Raw genomic sequence first — 21345 nt, 5'->3', positions numbered from 1 at the left:
TAAGGTCACACAGCTAGGAAGTGGCTGGGCTAGAACAGAAACCCTTCTGGGACTGTGGCCTTAACTGTCCCCTGCCCTGCCTCTTGGTTCAGATCCTGGATGGTGGCGACAATCCCTTCCTGTGAGAGTTGCCTCTGTTCTGGGTGGCACTGGTATCCCATGGCCCCTCTGTGGTTGGGCCCTCGCTTATCTGTGAAATGCGTTGGTAGCAGCCTTGGTCTCATAGAACCGTAGTTGGATTATGACGTGTGCCATGTCAAGGCATGAAACAGGCATTGAGAAAATATCTTCTGTTATCTCAATTGTAGTAATCATAGTAGCAGCAATCACCCCAGTGAGGCCACTGCTGTCACATCTTGAGGGAAGCAGGGGGATGTAGAAGGGAGAGGACAGAAGTAAAAAGCGACTGCTCTTACAGAACAAGTCCAGGGCAGGTATAGGGACAGGGGCCTCTGCTGCAGCCTTCGGGTGGGAGGCACCGCTCCCCTACCTTGCACCCACGTCGCCTGTGTTCAACATGAGGATGCGACGCGTGGCTTGTGTCTGATACACCACAGGTCCGAAGGGAATATGTTCCTGGTCCAGCAAGATCTCCAGGGCCTGGCAGCAGCCGCTAAGGAGGAAGAGGGGGCGCAGGAGCCCCATGCATTCCATGAACACTTCCTCAGAGAAGGGAGGGACACGCTTCTTCGGGGCAAAGCTGACTTCCAGTTTGCAGACTTCTCTGGGCTTCAGTGTGATGTTGTGGAAGGGCACCAAGGTGAGGACCTGAATAAAACAGCACCCAGAGTCAGCAGCTGAGGGTGGGAGGCCCCTAAGGCTTTAGTTCCCAGAGGTCTTGCTGCTGGGATTGGAACAGGGGTCAGATCTCGCTCCTGCTCTCCCATCAGCTGTGTATGCTTTGGTAAATTACTTAAACTTTCTGCGACTTACTCTATGTTGAAGATTAATATCATTTCCCTTTCCTGACTCTTTCCTAACTTACTTTGTGCATTTCCTTCTTTCTTCCTCCTCCCTGATAAAGGAAATAGTAATGGGAAATAAGAAACACTTAGAGCTCTGGCATTTCTCAAGGAGTATTCCCTGCCTCAGTTTCCCTGTGTGGTTGTTAAAATGCAGATTCTGGCTGGGTGCCGTGGCTCATGCCTCTAATCCCAGCACTTTGGGAGGCCAAGGCGGGTGGATCACTTGAGGTCAGGAGCTCGACAACAGCCTGGCCAACATGGCGAAAACCCATCTCTTCTAAAAATACAAAAATTAGCCGGGCTTTGTGGTGCATGCCTGTAATCCCAGCTACTCAGGAGGCTGAGGCAGGAGAATTGCTTGAACCCGGGAGGTGGAGATTGCAGTGAGCTGAGATCGCACCATTGCACTCCAGCCTGGGCGACAAAGTGAAACTCCAACTCAAACAAACAAAAAAAAAAAGCAAAAAAAAAAAACAACAAAAAACAGCAGATTCCTGGATCCTGCCCCAGACCAACTGAATCACAGTCTCTGGTCAGGGCAGGGGGTGGGGGGGCCTGGAATCTGCATATTCAAAAGCTCCCCAGGTGACTCATGTATTCTAAAATCAAGGACCACTGTACGAATTTGTTCAGCTTTCTCTTCCCTCTAGTTCTGGTAAAAATCAAATCCAAGTCAGCTTTAAGGAGGTCAATTCCCTTTTCATCCGGAAGCTCTCTTTGGTACAGAGGACTGAGCAGTCACCAGTGAGTGGACGGTGGCAGCAGGGAGTGAGATGATGGGCTGCGGAGCTGTGACAGGAAAGTCACCTTAGAGACTTCTCCAACATGATGTGGGAAGCTAGCCTCAGGGTGTTGGCGCCAGCATGGGGCACTCTGGCAGCTTTAATCTGACCTGCTGAAGAGGCAGACTTGGTATGGTCAAACTATTAGGGACCCTGACATGCTGGAACCAAGGACTTTAATTTGGATTACTAAGGAAAGAGAAGCAACAAGTCTTCCCCATCTTGCCCGGATGGCAAAGTAGGGAACATGGGGTACTGGAATGAGACGCCCACAGGGTCTCTTACCTTGGCTGGCCTCTCACAGCCAGTTTCTCTGTACCCTGCAATCCCCAGATGGCCCACAGTGCTCTTTCCATATGGAGTTCTATCTAGTTTTCAAGTGTATATACCTTTGCCCACGAGGAACGCCCCTTCCTAACCTGTCGAGGGACACCTCTTCACACTGTAAAGTTCAGTACAGGCCCCTCTCCACGGGAAGCCTTCTGTCATCCCCCAAACCCTCCTCTGAGCAGCCCTGATCCTGATTCACACTCTGCCTCTGTAGATTCTGTGCTGCCCTGGGGCTATTTATATGTCTGTGACCCTCAAGGACTGAGATCTCCACCAGACCAAGGTCTATGTCATATTCACCTTTTATTCCTAACACCTAGCATGTATTACTGAGTAAGTGTAAGAATGAACTGCATGAAGGAATGGATGCAGTCTGGTCTTGGAATCAAACATATCTGGTGCATTTCCAAGGGTCATGCAAAGACTAATGACTGTAAGATGAGTAGCTAGCAGCCAGGACTGGTAGCTTCTATGTTCAGGGAACTTGAGGAAGTAGACTTGACAATAAACATGCTTTTCTCTCACTGCTGGTGGCTGTGCAAAGTGAGATAATCTTTCAGGGAGCAGACTGGCCATGCATATTGAAACACACTTTCCCTTTTGACACAATAAGTCCACTTCCAGGAAGGTGTGTGTGTGTGTGTGGGGGGGGAATATATATATATATATATATATATATGTGTGTGTGTGTGTGTGTGTGTGTGTGTGTGTGTGTGTGTGTGTGTGTGTATATATTTTTTTTTTTTTCTTTCTTTTTGAGATGGAGTCTTGCTCTGTTGTCCAGGCTGAAGTGCCATGGTGTGATCTCAGCTCACTGCAACTTCCGCCTCCTGGGTTCGAGCAGTTCTCCGTCTCAGCCTCCCGAATAGCTGGAATTACAGGCACCCATCACCATGCCTGGCTAATTTTTTGTATTTTTAGTAGAGACAGGGTTTCACTATCTTGGCCAGGCTAGTCTTGGACTCCTGACCTTGTGATCCACCTGCCTTGGCCTTCCAAAGTGTTGGGATTACAGGTGTGAGCCACTGAGCCCAGTGTAGGAATGTATCTTAAGCACAGAGTCATGGATGCACACAAAGGCTTAAGGAGAAACACCTGAAATGAACAAAAATAGAGAACTGGCCTGTCTACACAATGGAGATGTAAATAAACAAATGACAATGAATGACATGGAAAACGAAATGAAAATGCAAAATGAAAATAATGTTCATTTTCACAAAAACAGTATGGGACTAGTGCACCGTGTAAAGCCCTATACTGTTTTTGTGAAAATGAACAGACGGAGCACAGGGAAGGCTCTTAGAATGGTCTGGCATGTTACAGATGCACAAGAAATGTGAGCTGCTTGTGTTGCCAGCATGGCCATCCTCATCATCAGGGAGCATGAAGGGGCCCCTAGGAGCCCCTCTGAGCACCAACCTTGGGTTCCTGGAGTTCTGGAATTGAGAACAGAATGGACTGGTTAAATGTGAGCTGGGCCAGGCTGTTGTTCATGATGGAAACTGTTCTTTTCACAACCTGCCCTGGTAGGACAGCTCCCAACTTCACAATCCTGTTGGGTGGATCTAGGACTAAAATCTGTAGGACAAGAAAGAGTAGGAAGAAGAGTTCATTAGTTAAAGAGAAAAATAAACATTATATGTCTTCTCTGGTGAGGCAAGGGTGGTTCCTTCTCTTTCTGTGCCCTCACTTCTTCATATTGGGTGGGCATTTCCCTGCTCAATAAGCATTTAAGTGCCTAAAGTACCCACTGAACTACTCATCACACAATTATACAAGTACAACTGGGTTAAAATATACGTAGGAAAATCTCAGGGCACCTTGAGAGCATATTACGGGGGGCTGAAACTAGACTAGGGGGCTCAGGGGGCCTTTCTGAAGATGGCATGTGTACATTGAGAGCTAAAGAAAGGTATGAGCTAGTCAATTTCAGCCAGAGTGAGTGTGGAATTGGGGAACAACCTAAGGCAGGGAGACAACCTGTGGCCAGGCCCTGAGCCAGAGGGAGTGGCCCAGTCAAGGCCTGAGGCTGGGAGCTAGGACCTGAGAAGACAACTTTAGAGAGGTGGTCAGGTCTTGCAAGGCCTTGTAGGCCATTGCTGAGTGAGAAGTGGGAGACGGGGCTTCATTCTGGGAGCAATGGGAAGTCAGTGAAGTATGGAGTGTTTGTGAGAGAGCTCTGGCTCCTTTATGGAGAATGGGCTTGAAGAGGGCAAGAAAGAAAGCAGGAGGGAGAGATGATGGTTGTTGGATTAGAACAGCAGCAATAGAGGCAGAGAAAAGTAGTTATGCTTCCAAGTCCTTAGGTAAGACACTGATTAAAATGGTGCCTGGGTCAGGCCAAGGCCAGGCTGAGCCTGCTCTGCAGAATGGCCCTGACCCACAATGGGCAGCACCCCCTGGTTACTGTCATGTGGTCAGTCACTAAACTGCACCCCTCCACTCAACTATCTTTAAACCCAGCCACATGTTTCCATTTTGTTTAAAAAGGCAAGAGAGTCTCTCCCACTAGTCATGAGCTCTTGGATGTCTAAGAACATGTGTAAGTCACTTCTGCATCTTCCCAAAATATCCAATACATAATGGGTGCTAAATAAACAAGTGAAAGACCAATAGGCAAATGAATGAATCAATGGCATCAGAAGAGACCTTGTCTCTGGCTTGGGTCTAGACACATGAGTTGGCAATGTCCTGTTGCTCCTATGGCTTGATGGGAAGGCTGCTGGGAATACATCCCTCCCCTGGTTGCCGAAATATGCTATGCATTCTTGAAAGTCTTGGAAAGATTTCAGTCTTGCAAAACCTTCTATTACAATACAGATAATCCCACCAGACAAGCACCTTACATGTTTACTAGATATGAGAAGGAAATGAATGAGCAGCAGAATATGACCATTCCCTTTCTATCCAGAGTGCCTGGGTAAAAGGAATGCCTTGAACCAAATATCCAGGGATCTGTGGCTGGCTGGAGAATGCTAATCAATGCGGTGTTAAGGAAAGATGTTCCATCACTGAAACACATGTCTGTGTACATTGCTTAAAAACGTTATTTATTAAACCTGAAAACAAACATGCACTGATGCAGAAGGAAAAGGATATACTTGGGGTACTGAGTCTGAAAGTCTCAAATTTCTCCAAGAAAAAGAATATTTCTCTAGTGTCTGTGATTACCTGTCTCCTTTGATACAGTAAAGTATGGTATTGAATAAGATCTATGACTCAGTGAGTCTGATCTGACGATTTGCCCCTTTGTGTTATTAGGAACATCATCTCAGTGGGACTGGCTGACCTCCAACAGAGCAGCCTGGGGCAGAGAAGCAGAGCGGCTGGAGGGGGGAAGGGGTTCTGGGGGGCAAAGAAGGTTGAGAAAGGTAGAAAGGAGGGTGCCACACCTGAAGGCCTCCCGACTGTCTGTTACCTTCATTTCAGTACCCTTCCCTTTGATTTCGACCGTTTGTTGTGAGAGCCCATTGATTTCAAAGGGGATGAGTTCTTGATAGTTGATACTTTCTCGAGGATAAAAAGTTATCGGAATCTCCAGTGTGTTTCCTGGCTTTACCACATCAACACGGCAGTTCACCTCGAGATGAGTGGTGTTGGTGTACAGACAATCTATGCTGCAGAAAATCAAGACGAACAGGCGTAAGCTCCAAGAAGTCTGACCCAGAGGGGCAGATGCCATCTCCTTGTCTCTTTGGGCTGGATACTGATGGGTTTCCTGCCCTGCTGTCCTAGAGTCACATAAGTCATTTAAGAGCTGGAAGGGAGGTTAGCAATGACCCAGCCCACACTCTCTTAGGCACAACCAAGTTGCTCCAAGTCACATCCTGAGACCCTGGCTGAACTGGGTTTCAAACTCAAGGCTCATCACCCTTTGCCCAATATTCTTCACTAACAGTTCTCTATTTCTTTCTTTTTTTCTTTTTTTTTTGGAGACAGAGTCTCACTCTGTCACCCAGGCTGGAATGCAGTGGCATGATCTCAACTCACTGCAACCTCTGCCTCCCAGGTTCAAACGATTCTCCTGCCTCCGCCTCCTGAGTAGCTGGGATTATAGGTGTGTGCCACTGTGCCCAACTAATTTTTGTATTTTTAGTAGAGACGGGGTTTCACCATGTTGGCCAGGCTGGTCTTGAACTTCTGACCTCAGGTGATCCACCCACCTCGGCCTCCCAAAGTGCTGGGATTACAGGCGTGAGCCATGGCGCCCAGCCTGATTCTCCATTTCTTGATCATGCATCTCATGGTTTTATACATGAGGGTTTTGTACCCTCTCATAAGAAGGAAGTGCTTCCAGAAGTAATTGGGTGACAAAGCACAGTAGGGAGGAGTATATGTTCTAGAGTCAGGCAGAGAGGAGTCTGGATCCAGGCTCTATCACTGATTACCCAAAGGATCTCACAAGAGTTATGTAGCCCACATGGGTCTCTGTTTTCTTATCTGCAAAATGGGGGTAGTGATCACCATTTCTTAGGGCTATTGTGAGGATTAAATGAGATAAAGTGACTGAAACAGTCATTAAATAGGGTGCAGAGGAAATATTCCATAAAGTGAGCTACTATTATTATGACTCATTGTTCAAATAGAAGGGATCTTAAAAGAGCACGTCCACCCTGCTCCACACGTGGGTAGGAAGGCACTAGGCCTCTCCATTACAACCTCTCCTTGTCTGCCTTACAGTCTGTAGAGAAGGAGTCTAGCTAGGCCAACATATAGAGCTCAATACCTTAAGCAAAGTAAGACTGAGATTACATTAAACATGCAAGGAGTATAGATAGATAAGATTTAAAATTAGTATTTCAAATTACATGACACACTTATGATTTAATATTCAGGGTACTAACAATAACAGCAGCAGCAGCAGCAACTAACAATAATTGGGCATTTCTTATGTTCCAGGCAGTGTTCTAAGCACTGTTCCTAGGTGAATTAATTTAATCATCCTAATAGTCTTATACAGATGGTATTATTATTATTATTTTTTTGAGACAGAGTCTCGCTCTGTCACCCAGGCTGGAGTGCAGTGGCATGATCTCGGCTCACTGCAAGCTCCGCCTCCTGGGTTCATGCCATTCTCCTGCCTCAGCCTCCCGAGTAGCTGGGACTACAGGTGCCTGCCACCATGCCCAGCTAATTTTTTGTATTTTTAGTAGAGACGAGGTTTTACTGTGTTAGCTAGGATGGTCTCGGTCTCCTGACCTCGTGATCCGTCTGCCTTGGCCTCCCAAAGTGCTGGGATTACAGGCGTGAGCCACTGCGCCCGGTCATAGACAGTATTATTATGACTACCACTTCAGGCAAGGAGACAGAGGCGCAGAGAGTTTTAAAAATTTGCCCAAGGTCACACAACTAGGGAAGAGTTAAAATTTGAACTTAGATCTGTGCTATCCAATATGGTGGCCACTAGACACTTGCAGTTATTAAAATTAACATTAATTAAAATAAAATAAAAAATCAGTTCTTTAGTTCCACTAGCCACATTTTAAGTGCTCTGAAGCCACATTCAGCTATAGGCCACCATGTTCGACAATGCAATAATACAACATTTTCATCATTATGGAAAATTCTCTAAAGTACTGATAGACAGATTTGAGTAAACATAGGTCTTTGGGCCAGCCCTTAGAGATTCTATCTCATTAGGTCTTGAATGGGGCCCAGAACCTTGGACTAGAACATCCCACACAGGGATGGTGCTGAGAGGCTAGATTTGAATCAGAAAGCTTAGGCTCAGTACAGGTCTGCTATTTACTGCAAAGCCACTGGCCAGAGAAATTTACCTTTTAACTCTTCAAACCTCAGTTTCCAAGTCTATCACATGAGAAAATAAATGGAAGTCATAAAAGCTCTCACTAGATCATTTGGAATTGCTCTACGTACTTCACAAAGAGGATTTTTAGCAGGGTAGTTCATGGCTATCCAAGTATTAGTTTTACTTGTGGGGACAGGGACCCAGGATTCATACCCACTTATGTTTGACTCTTTCCCATAATCATTTTTTTTTTTTTTTGTCTTGGCAGGGCTTCACCTGTGTGGAGTCTGTAGGGCCCACAAGCAGTTGCAGAATCATCTGGAGGCTCTGGGAAGCCTGCTTACCTCATAGGTGTTTCTTCCTTGTTGGTAATTACCAGGGTTTGTTTGTATGGGGGCATCCCAGCTTGATAGATAAAGCAGGTCCCAAAGTTGTAGCTGGTGAAGGAGAAATGGATAGCCGGGCTCACAGCACAGCCTGAGATGCTGCACACAAATGTTGGACCATGGCTGATCTGTGGGGAGGAAATGGCAGGGGGATCATAATTAGAAGAAGTAGGAGGCGAGGGCTCTTAAGTCCTCAGGTTAAGCTGGAAAGCAGTTGGTGCTTTAATACAGGTCTCAGGGTGCCATTTCCAGAGATTCTGATTTAGTAGGTTAGAAGCTTGTGTATTGAAGAAAAGTTCCTCTGTAATCAGGCCCTACATTGCCTCCCACTTTGCTCTTGCAGCAATGATTCAGCTTGAAGGTCCAGGGGCATACCAGGCACTGCTAGTTACTACCCAACATCCACTCCCCATTGCTTCCTTCCTAGCAGGACTCTGATTGGATGCCAATGTGCCTAGGTGCAAATGCTTCATTTTACACCTTCCTTTAAAGCTCAGGATGGCCATCAGACATAGTTCCAGTCATTGAGATGTAAACAGAAGAGGACAAGAGGGTGTTCTATCTTAAATAAAGAGGCAAAGCCTTGCTGGGGAAGTTCTTTGCCTTCACGCTCTTCCCCTTTCTTTTCACTCTGAACGCACACATAGGACGTCAGGTAAAATGGTCCTCTTGTGACCAGGAGATGACAAGAAGGAGAACAAGGCTAATATGCCAAGGACGAAAGAGTGGAAAGATGAAAAGAGCACAGGTCATCATCTGGACTCTCAATCACAAGGTAATATGTGACTCATTGGTACATGAACTTAATTTGCTCTTCACAAACTCCTCACAATGTGAATTCTCACAAATTGATAATTGATTTCAAATAAATTATCTATTATTCATTCTAAGCATCATTAGAATAAACATTATTAGAATAAACATTCATTTTAAACATTAGAATAAGTCAGCAGTCATTGGTACAAGCTATCATAAACAACTTTATAAATTTAAAAACATTTTCTTATTCAAAGCTTTTATTTTCTTTTTCTTTTCTTTCAACTTTTAAGTTCAGGGGTACATGTGCAGGATATGCAGGTTTGTTACATAGGTAAATGTCCAAGGCTTTTAAAGTGTTTACATTTTGTGGCTGATTCAATGAAAAGGATGTAAATTTATCACCTTCAACTCTTCTGCCAACCAGAGTAGAAAGATCTTGTAACATGTTATATTTCTGTTTGCTCTAAGAAATGTAAGTTCTGAAAAAGTTCTCAAAAGGAATAGGTCCCTTCTGAAGCCACAAACTGGGCTTTTCTCAGAGAAGATGGCTGTGACTTTGCTGCTGAGTTCCACTGGAGCTTCCTGAACTCTCAATGGCCAGTGACACACCTTGGAATTTTTCATGGCTTGAACGTTTGTCTCCTCCAAAACTCATGCTGAAATTTAGTTGCCATTGTGATGGTATTGGGAAGTGGGACCTTTAAGAAGTGATTGGTCATGAGGGCTCGCCCTCATGAATAGACTTCTGCCATCATCGTAGGAGTGGGTTTGCTATGGCAGGAATAAGTTCACTCCTCCTTGCTCTCTCTCTCTCTTCCTCTCTCTCTCTTCCTCCTGCCCCACCCCCGACCTTTCTTCCCCCAACCATTGCCCTTTCATCACGTGATGCCATCTGCCACGTTATGATGCAGCCATAAGGCCCTCACCAGATGCTGGCAACTTGATATTGGACTTCCCAGGGTCCAGAACCGTGAGCCTAAACATTTCTGTTCATCATAAATTACCCAGTCTCAGGTATTCTGTTATAGAAGCACAAAACAGATGAAGACAGGTTCTAGTGGTTTTACCCCCATCTTTCTATCACCTTCTTCCTGAGGATTTGATAAGGATGATGTGTTAGGCTGGGCATCCCAAATTTCTTTCCATTGTAGTTGAAGAACATACTTTGCATGATTTCAATCCTTTTAATTTATTGAAGTATGTTTTATGACCTAATATCTGGCCAATCCTGGACAATGTTCCAAGTTCACTTGAAAAGAATGTCTATTCTCCTGTTGTTAGATGAAATGTTTTGTATATGTCTGTTAGGCCTAGAGCTTTCATAGTGCTGTTCAAGTCTTCTTATTTCCTTGCTGACCTTCTGTCTAGTTATACCCATTGTTTAAAACTAGGTATTGAAATCTCCAACTATGATTGTTGAATTGTTTATTTCTTCCTTCAATTCTGTCTGTTTTGTTTCATGTATTTTGGGACTCTCTTGTTACATGCATGTTTATAATTGCTATGATTTCTTGATGGAGTGATCCTTTTATCATTATAAAATTATTTATCTCTAGGAATAATTTTTGATCATTATAAAATGTCTTTATTTATCTCTAGGAATAGTTTTTGTCTATAAGTCTATTTTGTTTGACATTAGCATAGGTACTCTAGCTCTTGTTGGCTATTATTTAAATAAAGGATATTTATTTTTCTATCCTTTTACTTTAAATCTATTTGTGTCTTTGAATCCAAAGTGAGTCTTTTGTAGATAGCACATAGTTGGATCATGATTTTTCCCATTATTCTGCCAATTTTTATCTTTTTATTGAAGAGTTTAACTCATTTAAATTTAATGTAATTACTGACAAGGTAAAATTTATGTCTTTTTTCTATTTGCTTTCTATATATCTTATATCTTTTTAAAAAAATTACTAGCCAATCATGCCTTTTTTATTCTTCTATTCCTCCATTACTGCCTTCTTTTGTGTTAAATAGATATTTTCTAGTGTACCATTTAAGTTCCCTTGTCATTTGTTTTACTATATTCTTTTGAGTTGTTGTATTAGTCATTGCAAGGAAGATTACAATTAACATCTACATTTATAACAATCTAGTTTGAGTTAATAACAACTTAATTTCAATAATAGGCAAAACTTTGCTCTTATATAGCTCTGTTACTTCCTCTTTCTTTGTGCTATTACCACACAAATTGCATCTTTACATTAAGCCCACTAATACAGATTTATAGTTATTGCTATATGCAATTGTCTTTTAAATCAGATAGAAAAAGTTATAAATAAAAAAATACATTTATACTGATTTTATATAATCTATGCAGTTACCTTTACTGGTGCTCTATATTTCTTCATGTAGATTTGAGTTATCCTTTAGTGTCTTTTCATTTCAGTCTGAAGGATTCCCTTTATTATTTCTTATAGGCCAGTCTGCTAGTGATGAATTCTTTCAGATTTTATTTATCTGAGAGTGTCCTGGTTTAGTTCCCCCAAATTGGCAGAATAATGGGAACTATTTAGAAATAGTTTTACTAGATATAAAATTCTTTGTTGATAACTTTTTTTTCTTTCAGCACATTGAATATGTCATCACACTGTCTTCAGGTCTCCAAAGTTTCTAATGAGAAACCAGCTGTTAATCCTTCTGCCTTCCAGATGATCTGTCTTTGTCTTTCAACAGTTTGGTAATGATGTGTCTAGGTATGGATTTTTTGGAGTTTATCCTGCTTGGAATTTATTGAACTTTCTGGATATTTAATTGATTTCATTAAATTTGGGAAGTTTTAGGGTGTTATTTCTTGAAATAGTCTTTCTCTTATTTTCCTTCTTCTCTCCTTCTGAGATTCCCATTACATGTATATTGCTATGCTTGATAATCTCTTATGGGACTCTGAATTTCTGTTCATTTTTCTTCATTCTTTTTTCTTTTTGTTCTTCATATTGGATAATCTCAATTGCTCCATCTTCAAATTTGCTGATTTTTTCTTTTTCTTTTCAACAATTTTATCCCATCTGCCACAGCTGATTCTTTCTTTTGCCATAAGAAATCTGCTATTGAGCTCCTGTTGTGAATTTTTCATTGCAGCTATTATGTTTTTCAACTCCAAAATGTATATTTTTATAATTTCTATATGTTTATTGATATTCTCTCTTTGGTGAGACATTGCTCTCATTCTTTGCTTTAGTTATCTAGACATGGTGTCCTATAGTTCTTTGAACATATTTTAAGTAGGTGATTTCAAGTATTTGTCTATTAAGTCCAACATCTGGGCTCACTCAGAGATAATGTTTTTGCTTTTTTGCTTTTTTCCCTGTATATGAGTTATATTTTCTTGTTTCTTTTCATGGCTCATATTGGAAACTGGAGATTTAAAAAAATAAATGTGGCAACTCTGAAAATCAGATCACCCCTCCCGCAGGGTTGGTTACTGTTGTAACTCTTAGTTTGTTTAGTAACTTTTTCAGTAAAGTCTATATTCTCACTTATGCATGGCCAATAAAGTTTCTGCTCAGTTAGTTTAGTGGTCAGTTTATGACTGAACAGAGATTTCCTTAAATGCCTGGAACCATTTCCTTAAATGCCTGGAACAGCTTTTGCTGAGGGGCTGTGTGTGGCAGGACATGCCTTTGACACTCAGGCAGGCAGTTGCCAACTCTGCTTTATCTTTCCCGGGACCTAAAGGTTAGTCAGAGGTAAGAGCTTAGGGCCTTCTCAGGTCTCTCCTGAGCAGTAACACAGCCTGGAGGTACACATATCTTATACATGCATGGCTGTCTAGATTCCAGGGAATATGCTGAAGCTTTTCAGAGCCCCCCATGAATATCTTCTTCCCAGCCTCTCCTTTTAAATTTTTCAATGAACTTCTTGTTTGCCCCTAAGGTCAATGCTCCCTCAGTCAGCTGCGGTGTTAAACAATTACAACTGATTGTTTTTGAGCAAGCCTGGAGTCAGGTCAAATAAAAGCTATCCCTGTGAGCGGGGTTTCCATTGAACTTCTAGACAGCTCAAATAGTGACAATTCTTTTAGAATTGGGGTTTTGGGGAGTTCCAATCTGTTCTACCTCCTCCAGGATCTGATTGACTGCTGACTTTCACTTTGATTGCCGAATTGTTGGTTTTCAAGGTTACTGCAGAGCTGGGATGAGGGAGGAGGGAGAGAATAGGGCAAATCAAAATACCACAAAACTCTCTGTCTTTATGGGTATTCAGCCATTTTTCTTGAGTAAGTACTCCTAGAATTGTTCAAAGCCTATTATTAATTTTCAGAGTTCTGAAAAAGTTGACTTCGAAAATTTTTTCCAGTGGTCTCATTGCTGTTGAAGAGCAGCGTTTTGGATGTCCTTCTCTGCCATTCCTGATGACATCACCATTCTTTGTTTTTTTTCTTTTCATTCAATAATTCATCTTAGAAAATGTTGTACACATTCTTTTCCTGCCCTGCCTATCACTCTTATTTATTTTAATGGGTGAATGTATTGCAATATAATTGCTTTTCAATCCACACTTACTCCCCATCCACCTAACCATTGATGAAGGCTTTGTACTAGACATTGTGAGGCTGTGTCCAACACAGCTACCCTCTAGGAGCTTCTGGATACGTGGAGAAGATAAAGAAAACACAGGAGAATTAACCTGCCAAGGCAGCACGCTGAGAGTACTTTTGGAGTTTGGACAATGTTAAATGGACTCACCTTGATTCTGAGTTCCAGGTCTGTCAAGACACACTTCTTTAATGGTTGAAAAGACAGGGTGGCATGTACACTCTGCCCTACATCCACAGTGCTGTCGATGGGTGAAAATTCCAAGTACTGCAGCAAGGCTTTGGAGCCACACAGCTCTGCCTGGAAGCTGAAGGTGAACTTTCCAGTGTTGATAAAGTTGAATTCACACTGGACACATTCATTTAACTCCACCTAGGAGACAGAGAACAGAGCAGGGAATGCAAACCATAGTTCCTTTGTCTGGGGTCAGCATTTGTAACATGTTGATGAAAAATATCCTTTGGGAAATAAGGATGGCAGATGACGATGGTGATTTGACTGTCTTTAGCTTAATGGAGTCAGATATTCCAGCAAGAGCTACTAAGTGTTGGGGTTCTCTCAATATCTCATAGAGAAAGGGGCAATTTAGTTCTTAGACCTTTGTTGGTAGTCAAATACAGGTAGTTCCTGTATGTTTAACACAAACACTATTTCCTCTCCCCACCATCTCTCCACCCCCCTGAAAATAAAATAAGAAAAGCATTCACATCACATCTACATACATTCTGGGGATAGAGCTGCTCTTGGAGTGTTTCTGTTTTCCTGATCTCTCTGGCATTTGAAGCAGAAAGACTCAGCTCATATTCATTTTTACTACTTTCCCCAGTCAGAATGGAAGCTGAGATAGATAGCAAGGTCTTCTTACACCTTTACCTCATAGAAGTTGACAATGTTAGTCTGGTTGGGAGTCAACAGAGTGATGGAGCCTGTCCTGTCCTTGCACTTGATCTCTGCATTCATAGTGTAGCCCTCGGCCTTGACATTTAATGTCAGAGGGTGGACTTTCTTTTTCACATTGCAGATCAAATTAAAGTTCACATCTCCTTCCTGCTTTGGTGTGAAGAAAATATCAATTGGGAACCTGGTTGGGGAACAAAACAGCAGATTACCTGACTAGGCCAATTTGTTAAAACCTTAAAAAATATGAGTCTACTGAATTAGCAGATTCATTATGAGGAAAAGGAAACATAACTCGAAATTATGATGAGATTTTAAGATTTGTGGCTATAGTAACCAAAACAGCACGGTATTAGCATAAAAACAAACACACAAACCAATGGAAAAAGATAGAGATCCCAGAAATAAAGCTACACACCTACAATCATCTGATCTTTGAAAAAGTCAACAAAAATAAGCAACGAGGAAAGGATTCCCTGTTCAATAAATGATGCTGGGATAGCTGGCTAGCCAGAAGCCAGAAGAATAAAATAGGACCCTTATTTTTCACTATATACAAATATTAACTCAAGATGGATCAAAGATTTAGATGTAAGACCTCAAACTGTAAGAATACTAGAAGAAAATCTAGGAAACACCATTGTAGACATCAGCCTTGGGAAAGAATTTATGACTGAGTCCTCAAAAGTACTTGCAATAAAAACAAAAATTGACAAGTGGGACCCAATTAATCCCGCAAAAAAAAAAAAAAAAAAAAAAAAGAAAGGAAGAAAGTTTCTGCATAGAAAAAGAAACCATAAACAGAGAAAAAAATGCAACCTACAGAATGGGAGGAATTATTCGGAAACTATGCATCTGACACAGGTCTAACATCCACAGTCTCTAAAGAACTTAAACAATTGAACAAGCAAAAAACAAGTAATCCCATTAAAAAATGGGCAAAAGACATGAATAGACACTTCTCAAAAGGAAACAGAAAAGTGGCCAACAAACATAAAGAAATGCTTCACATTACTAATCATCAGAGAAATGCAAGTCAAAACCACAATGAGATAACATCTCATACCAGTCAGAATGGCTATGATTAAGAAGTAAAAAACAACAGATCCTGGCGAGGCTGCAGAAAAGGGAATGCTTATACACTATTGGTGGGAATTTAAAATCTTTCTGCCACCGTGGAAAGCAGTTTGGAGATTTCTCTAAGAACTTAAAACAGAACTATCATTCAACACAGCAATCTCATTACAAAAAACAAAACAAAACCAAAAAACCAAAAAACCCAAAGTCATTCTACCAAAAAGACACATGCACTCTCATGGTCATTGCAGCACTATTCACAATAGCAAAGACATGGACTCAATCTAGGTGCCCATCAACTGTCGAGTGGATAAAGAAAATGTGGTACATATACACCGTAGAATACTACACAGCCACAAAAAGAATGAGGTCATTCTTTGCTGCAACATGGATGCAGCTGGAGGCCATTATCCTAAGCGAATTAACATAGGAACAGAAAACCAAATACCTCATGTTCTTATTTATAAGTTGGAGGTAAACATCAGGTATGCATGGATATAAAGATGGCAACAATAGAAGCTGGGGATTATTAGGGGGAGGGGAGGAAGGGAGGCAAGAGTTGAAAAACTAATGATTGGGTACTAAGCTCAGTACCTGGGTGATGGGACCATGTGTACCCCAAACCTATACAGTAAATCCAGTAGAAAACCTGTATGCATATCCCTTGAATCTAAAATAAAAGTTGAAAAAAACCCACAAAGCTTTGACCGAAGTCTCATACCTTATAAGTTAATAAAATAGGGGTTACAACCTGAAATTTAAAGCCATGCAACTTATGGAAAAAATAATGGAAGAACATTTTCTGAATCTAGGGCTATTCAGAGATACAGAACAAACACTAAAAGGACAGTCCATAAAAGGACAAATAGATAATTTGGACTTCATCAAGAATAAAAGGTTTTGCTTTGTGAATGACCTTGTTAAGAAGAGGAAAAGACAAACTACAGATTGGGAGAAAATATTTGCAGACCATGTATCCCCCAAGGCAGCACTACCTAAACATGTAAAGAACTCTCAAAACTCAACAATAAAAAACAAATAGGCTGAGCAGGAAACTGGCAAGAGACATGAGGAGACATTTCACTGAGGAGGATCCATAGAAGGAAAATAAGCACATATGTGTTGTATGAAAGGAGAGAAGGTTAGTACTCCCCTTGACAACGATGGATGAGGCCCTCAGGCCTGACAACAGGCATATGGAAAATAAGCACATGTAAAGATGCCCAACATTATTAGTCATTAGGAAATGCTAATTAAAACTACAATGAGATATCACTACACACCTATTAGGAAAGCTAAAATAAAAAATTGTTGCCGGGTGCGGTGGCTCATTCCTGTAATCACAGCACTTTGGGAAGCCAAGGCGGGTGGATCACTTGAGGTCAGGAGCTTGAGTCCAGCCTGGCTATCATGGTGAAACCCTGTCTCTACTAAAAATACAAAAAAAATTAGCTGGCCATGGTGGTGCGTGCCTATAGTCCTAGCTACTTGGGAGGCGGAGGCAAGATAATTGCTTGAACCTGGGAGGCGGGGGTTGCAGTGAGCCAAGATCACACCACTGCACTCCAGCCTGGGCAACAGAGGGAGACACTATCTAAAAATAATAACAAAAAAATTGTGACAACACCAAATTTTGGTGATGTTGTAGAGACTCTAGAACATTCAGAGATAGCTGGTGGAATGTAAAATGGTTCAGACAGTCTGGAAAGCATTTTGGCAGTTTTTTCTTTTCTTTTCTTTTTTTTCTGGAAACATGCCATTATCATATGTCCATTAATTGCACTCTTGCTCATTTTCCCCAGTGACATGAAGATACACAAAAATCTGTACATGAAAGTTTATAGAAGCTTTATTCCTAACAGCCCAAACTGGGAACAATCCAGATGTCCTCCAGTGGGTGAATAAACTAACTGTGGTGCATCCCTACTATGGAATGGTAGTCACAAAAACGAAGAAACTCTCAAAACTACCTGGATGTATGGCCAGAGAATTATGAGTGAAAAAAGCCAATCACAAAAGGAATGTATGTGTCTGTGAATACAACATTCCTGAAATGAAAAAATGATAGACATAGAGGAAAGTATTGGATTCCAGAGGGTGAGGAGGTGTTGCTTGGGGGAAGGGAAAAGGGTGTGGCAACAAAAGGGTCACACGAGGCATCCTCGTGGTGAGGGATCTGTTCTGTGTCTTGACTCTGTCAATGTCAATACCAGGTTGTGACATTTTACTGAAGCTTTGCAAGATGTCACCCTTGGAAGAAATTTGGTAAACAGTACAGAGATATCTTTGTATTATTTGTTCTTTTTTTCTTTCTTTCTTTCTTTTTTTTTTGAGACAAAGTCTTGCTCTGGAGTGCAGTGAGGTAATCTTGTCTCACTGCAACCTCCGCCTCCCAGGTTCAAGCGATTCTCCTGCCTCAGCCTCCAGAGTAGCTGGGATTACAGGCATGGGCCACCACACCCAGCTAATGTTTGTATTTTTAGTAGACATGGGGTTTCACCATGTTGGCCAGGCTGGTCTCGAACTCCGGACCTCAGGTGATCCATCCACCTTGGCCTCCCAAAGTGCTGGGATTACAGGTGTAAGCCACTGCGCCCGGCAGTCTTTGTATTATTTCTTACAACTACATGTGAATTTACAATTATTTCAAATTTTTAAATTTTATTATAATTTTTTGAGACAAAGTCTCACTCCATTGCCCAGGCTGGAGTGCAGTGGTACAATCTCGGCTCACTGCAACCTGTATCTCCTGGGTTCAAGTGATTCTCATGCCTCAGCTTCCCAAGTAGCTGGGATTACAGGTGTGTGCCACCACACCTGGCTATTTATTGTATTTGTTTATTTATTTTTTGAGAGGGAGTTTCGCTCTTGTCACCCTGGCCAGAGTGCAGTGGCGCAATCTTAGCTCATTGCAACCTATGACTCCCGGGTTCAAGCGATTCTCCTGCCTCAGTCTCTAGAGTAGCTGGGATTACAGGCACCCGCCAACATGCCTGGCTAATTTTGGTATTTTTAGTAGAGACGGGGTTTTACCATGTTGGCCAGGCTGGTCTGGAACTCCTGACCTCAAATGATCCACCTGCCTCAGGCTTAATTATTGTATTTTTAATAGAAATGGGGTTTTGCCATGTTGGCCAGGCAGGTCTCAAACTCCCAACCTCAAGTGATTCTTCTGCCTCAGCCTCCCAAAGTGCTGGGATTATAGGCATAAGCCACCACGCCTGGCCTGAAAATTAAAAGTTTAATTGAAAAAGAGATTTGCCAGGCAAGCCTGAATATTGTACTGTGGATTCACATATACAGTGAATATAGCAAGGAAAAGAATACAAAGAGAAAATATTGAGAGAAAGGGCTTAGAATTCTCAATGCTCCATATTCATCAGGAAAACAGATATCAGGGAGTAAGTAGGATGGAGATGGAATTGTTATGATCTAATCTTAGCGTTGAAAGCAATTATATAAACAGGGCACTGTAAGCACTGGCAGGCTTAGGGACCTGGATATGTCGGGAGGATGCAAACAAAATGAGACCTTTATTTTTGTTTACCTGGACAGTGGTGGGATCCAGCCTTCCATGGGACATACAAGCAGGCTGTTGTTGAAACCTTCAGAATAGCGGGAGTTGTCCTGGAAGGAAAAATCGAACCCCTGCTCCTCCTTGTTGATGATCTGCACAGTCTCCCTGGCTTCTCTGCCTGAGGAGGAAACACCAGCCCTCAGTGGGGGCCTCCTGACTGCCTGCTGGAGTCTCTCAGCAGACACCGCTCCACAGGCAAGACATTTAGAAGACATTCCCCAACCTCTTCCGCCGTTGTCTACTTCACTCCTTTCCTTTTCCTCTACAAGTCACCTTCCTCCTTTCGGGGATTCCATGTCTTTCTTCATCAGTTGCCTGCTTCTGCTGAGTGGCTCCTCTGCCCTGGGCACAGCTCTCCTGGGATTCTGGTGACACAGTTTTCTTCCCTTGCTCCTTTAGACCCAATAATTGTAATGCCTTCCTGAATTTGTTAATGGGGGCTTCACTCTCCTTGGCTGACCCCCTTCATTGCCCACGTATCTGTAAATAATCCTTGCATCCAATTCATTGAAAATAGACCTTGGGTATTGGCCTGAGTTTCCTGCCCAGGGCTCTGACTAATACATATTCTCTCACTATCATCTTTTGCTTTCCTCTTGGCTATTATTAGCACATTTATTTTCCCATATAAACTTTAGAATCATTTTATCCAGTTCTCTCCCCTTCCAATTCTTTTGGGATTTGGTTAACAGATTTAGCAAGTAATTTTTTAGTATAAATATGTCCCGTGCAATATTGGGACATACTCAAAATTATTGTTATTTGAAATTAAAATTTAACTATGCATCCTGTATTTTATCTGGCAACCCTAGTTGGGATTCTAATTGGAACTTGATTAAATTTGCATTTAATTTTAGGAGAACTAACAAATGATCAGATCTCGTTTGGGGCGGATTTTAATCAGATATGCTAGTTTCCTTCATGTAGGTCTTTTCTTGTGTGTGTCTTGTTACATTTATCCTTAGCTATTTTATAGGTTTTGCCAGTACTAAGTGGATGTTTTCTTTGGTTTTCTGTTTCTAGCTGCTAGTACTAAAAAAGAAGACACTATTTTTGCATATTTGTCTTGCATCCACCCACCTTACCAAATTATTCTGTTGAGTCTAGTAGTTTGTTTTGCTTTTTCTCTAGTCTCTTGTGGTTTTATGTGTATAAAATAATCAGCAAAAGCAAAACAAGATGATTTTCTCCCTTTTCCCCCAATGTTTATGCAAATTATTTTCTTGTTTTGTCATATTTGCTAAAGTCTCTAAGCAAGTGTTCAATAATAATGGTGATGATGAACACCCTTACCTAATTCCTCATTTTAATTGAAGCAGTTTTAGTCGTTTATTACAGGATCACATCTGCCTCTTGATTTTGGTTAATCTTTTTTTCCATCAATGTCCATGTTGCTATTAGAGTTTTTGTTGGGAATGTCTGCTAAATTTTGGCAATGCCTTTTCAGTGTACATTAGTATGATAACATGGTTGTTCTTCTTTAATCTGTTGATGTAATGATTATATTGAAAGGTACCACTGTTGAATTCCTGGATTAAACTCTGTCTTACAGTTGTTATATTTATGCTACATTGCTTATTTGTTCAAAATCTTAATAAATGCCATAATTCCCCCTCCCACCTACTTATGTGTATCAGTAAAATACACATTCAGCTGTTAACACTGCTTTCCTTTGGGGTTGAAAGAGAAAGATGAGACAGGATGAATGTAGAGAGATTAAACTTTTTCTTATGCAACACCAAATTGGTGTATTTACTATTAAAAATATTAGTTTATAAATAAAAATCTAATGTATTATTATTATTATTACTATTTTTTTTTGAGATAGAGTCTCGCTCTGTCGCCCAGGCTGGGGTGCACTGGCTGGATCTCAGCTTACTGCAAGCTCCGCCTCCCAGGTTTACACCATTCTCCTGCCTCAGCCTCCCAAGTAGCTGGGACTACAGGCGCCCGCCACCTCGCCCGGCTAGTTTTTTGTATTTTTTAGTAGAGACGGGGTTTCACTGTGTTAGCCAGGATGGTCTCGATCTCCTGACCTCGTGATCCGCCTGTCTCGGCCTCCCAAAGTGCTGGGATTACAGGCTTGAGCCACCGCGCCCGGCCAAATCTAACATATTATTAAAAAATACTCTGGCTTTAGTTATATTTTATACACAGAGTGAAGATGTCACAAGTATGGGAAAGATACATGGGGTTATAAGGGACATGACAATTACTTCCTTTGTTTCTTTCAGGCCTCTGCTTAAATGTCACCTTCCCACTGCCTACTGGCCTTCCTTATTCTC

The 21345-nt window shown here is 41.8% G+C and overlaps 1 protein-coding gene and 1 pseudogene across 1 annotated transcript in view; one reads left to right on the top strand and one right to left on the bottom strand.

Moving 5' to 3' along the window:
• HYDIN (HYDIN axonemal central pair apparatus protein) overlaps positions 1-21345 on the bottom strand; it is a 469694-nt gene that overhangs the window by 26666 nt on the left and 421683 nt on the right. The window contains exons 75-81 of the mRNA XM_077984568.1: positions 19031-19178; positions 14383-14590; positions 13660-13881; positions 8171-8340; positions 5496-5694; positions 3497-3655; positions 491-768 (exon numbers count right to left, since the gene is read on the bottom strand). Coding sequence (XP_077840694.1) covers positions 491-768; positions 3497-3655; positions 5496-5694; positions 8171-8340; positions 13660-13881; positions 14383-14590; positions 19031-19178 — 1384 coding nt within the window. The remainder of the gene's footprint in view (positions 1-490; positions 769-3496; positions 3656-5495; positions 5695-8170; positions 8341-13659; positions 13882-14382; positions 14591-19030; positions 19179-21345) is intronic.
• Positions 16603-16717, top strand: LOC114674517 (U6atac minor spliceosomal RNA; annotated as a pseudogene).

Source organism: Macaca mulatta, chromosome 20 (assembly GCF_049350105.2).
Source record: "Macaca mulatta isolate MMU2019108-1 chromosome 20, T2T-MMU8v2.0, whole genome shotgun sequence".
NCBI lineage: Eukaryota > Metazoa > Chordata > Mammalia > Primates > Cercopithecidae > Macaca > Macaca mulatta.
This window is presented reverse-complemented; position numbering and strand designations above follow the sequence as displayed.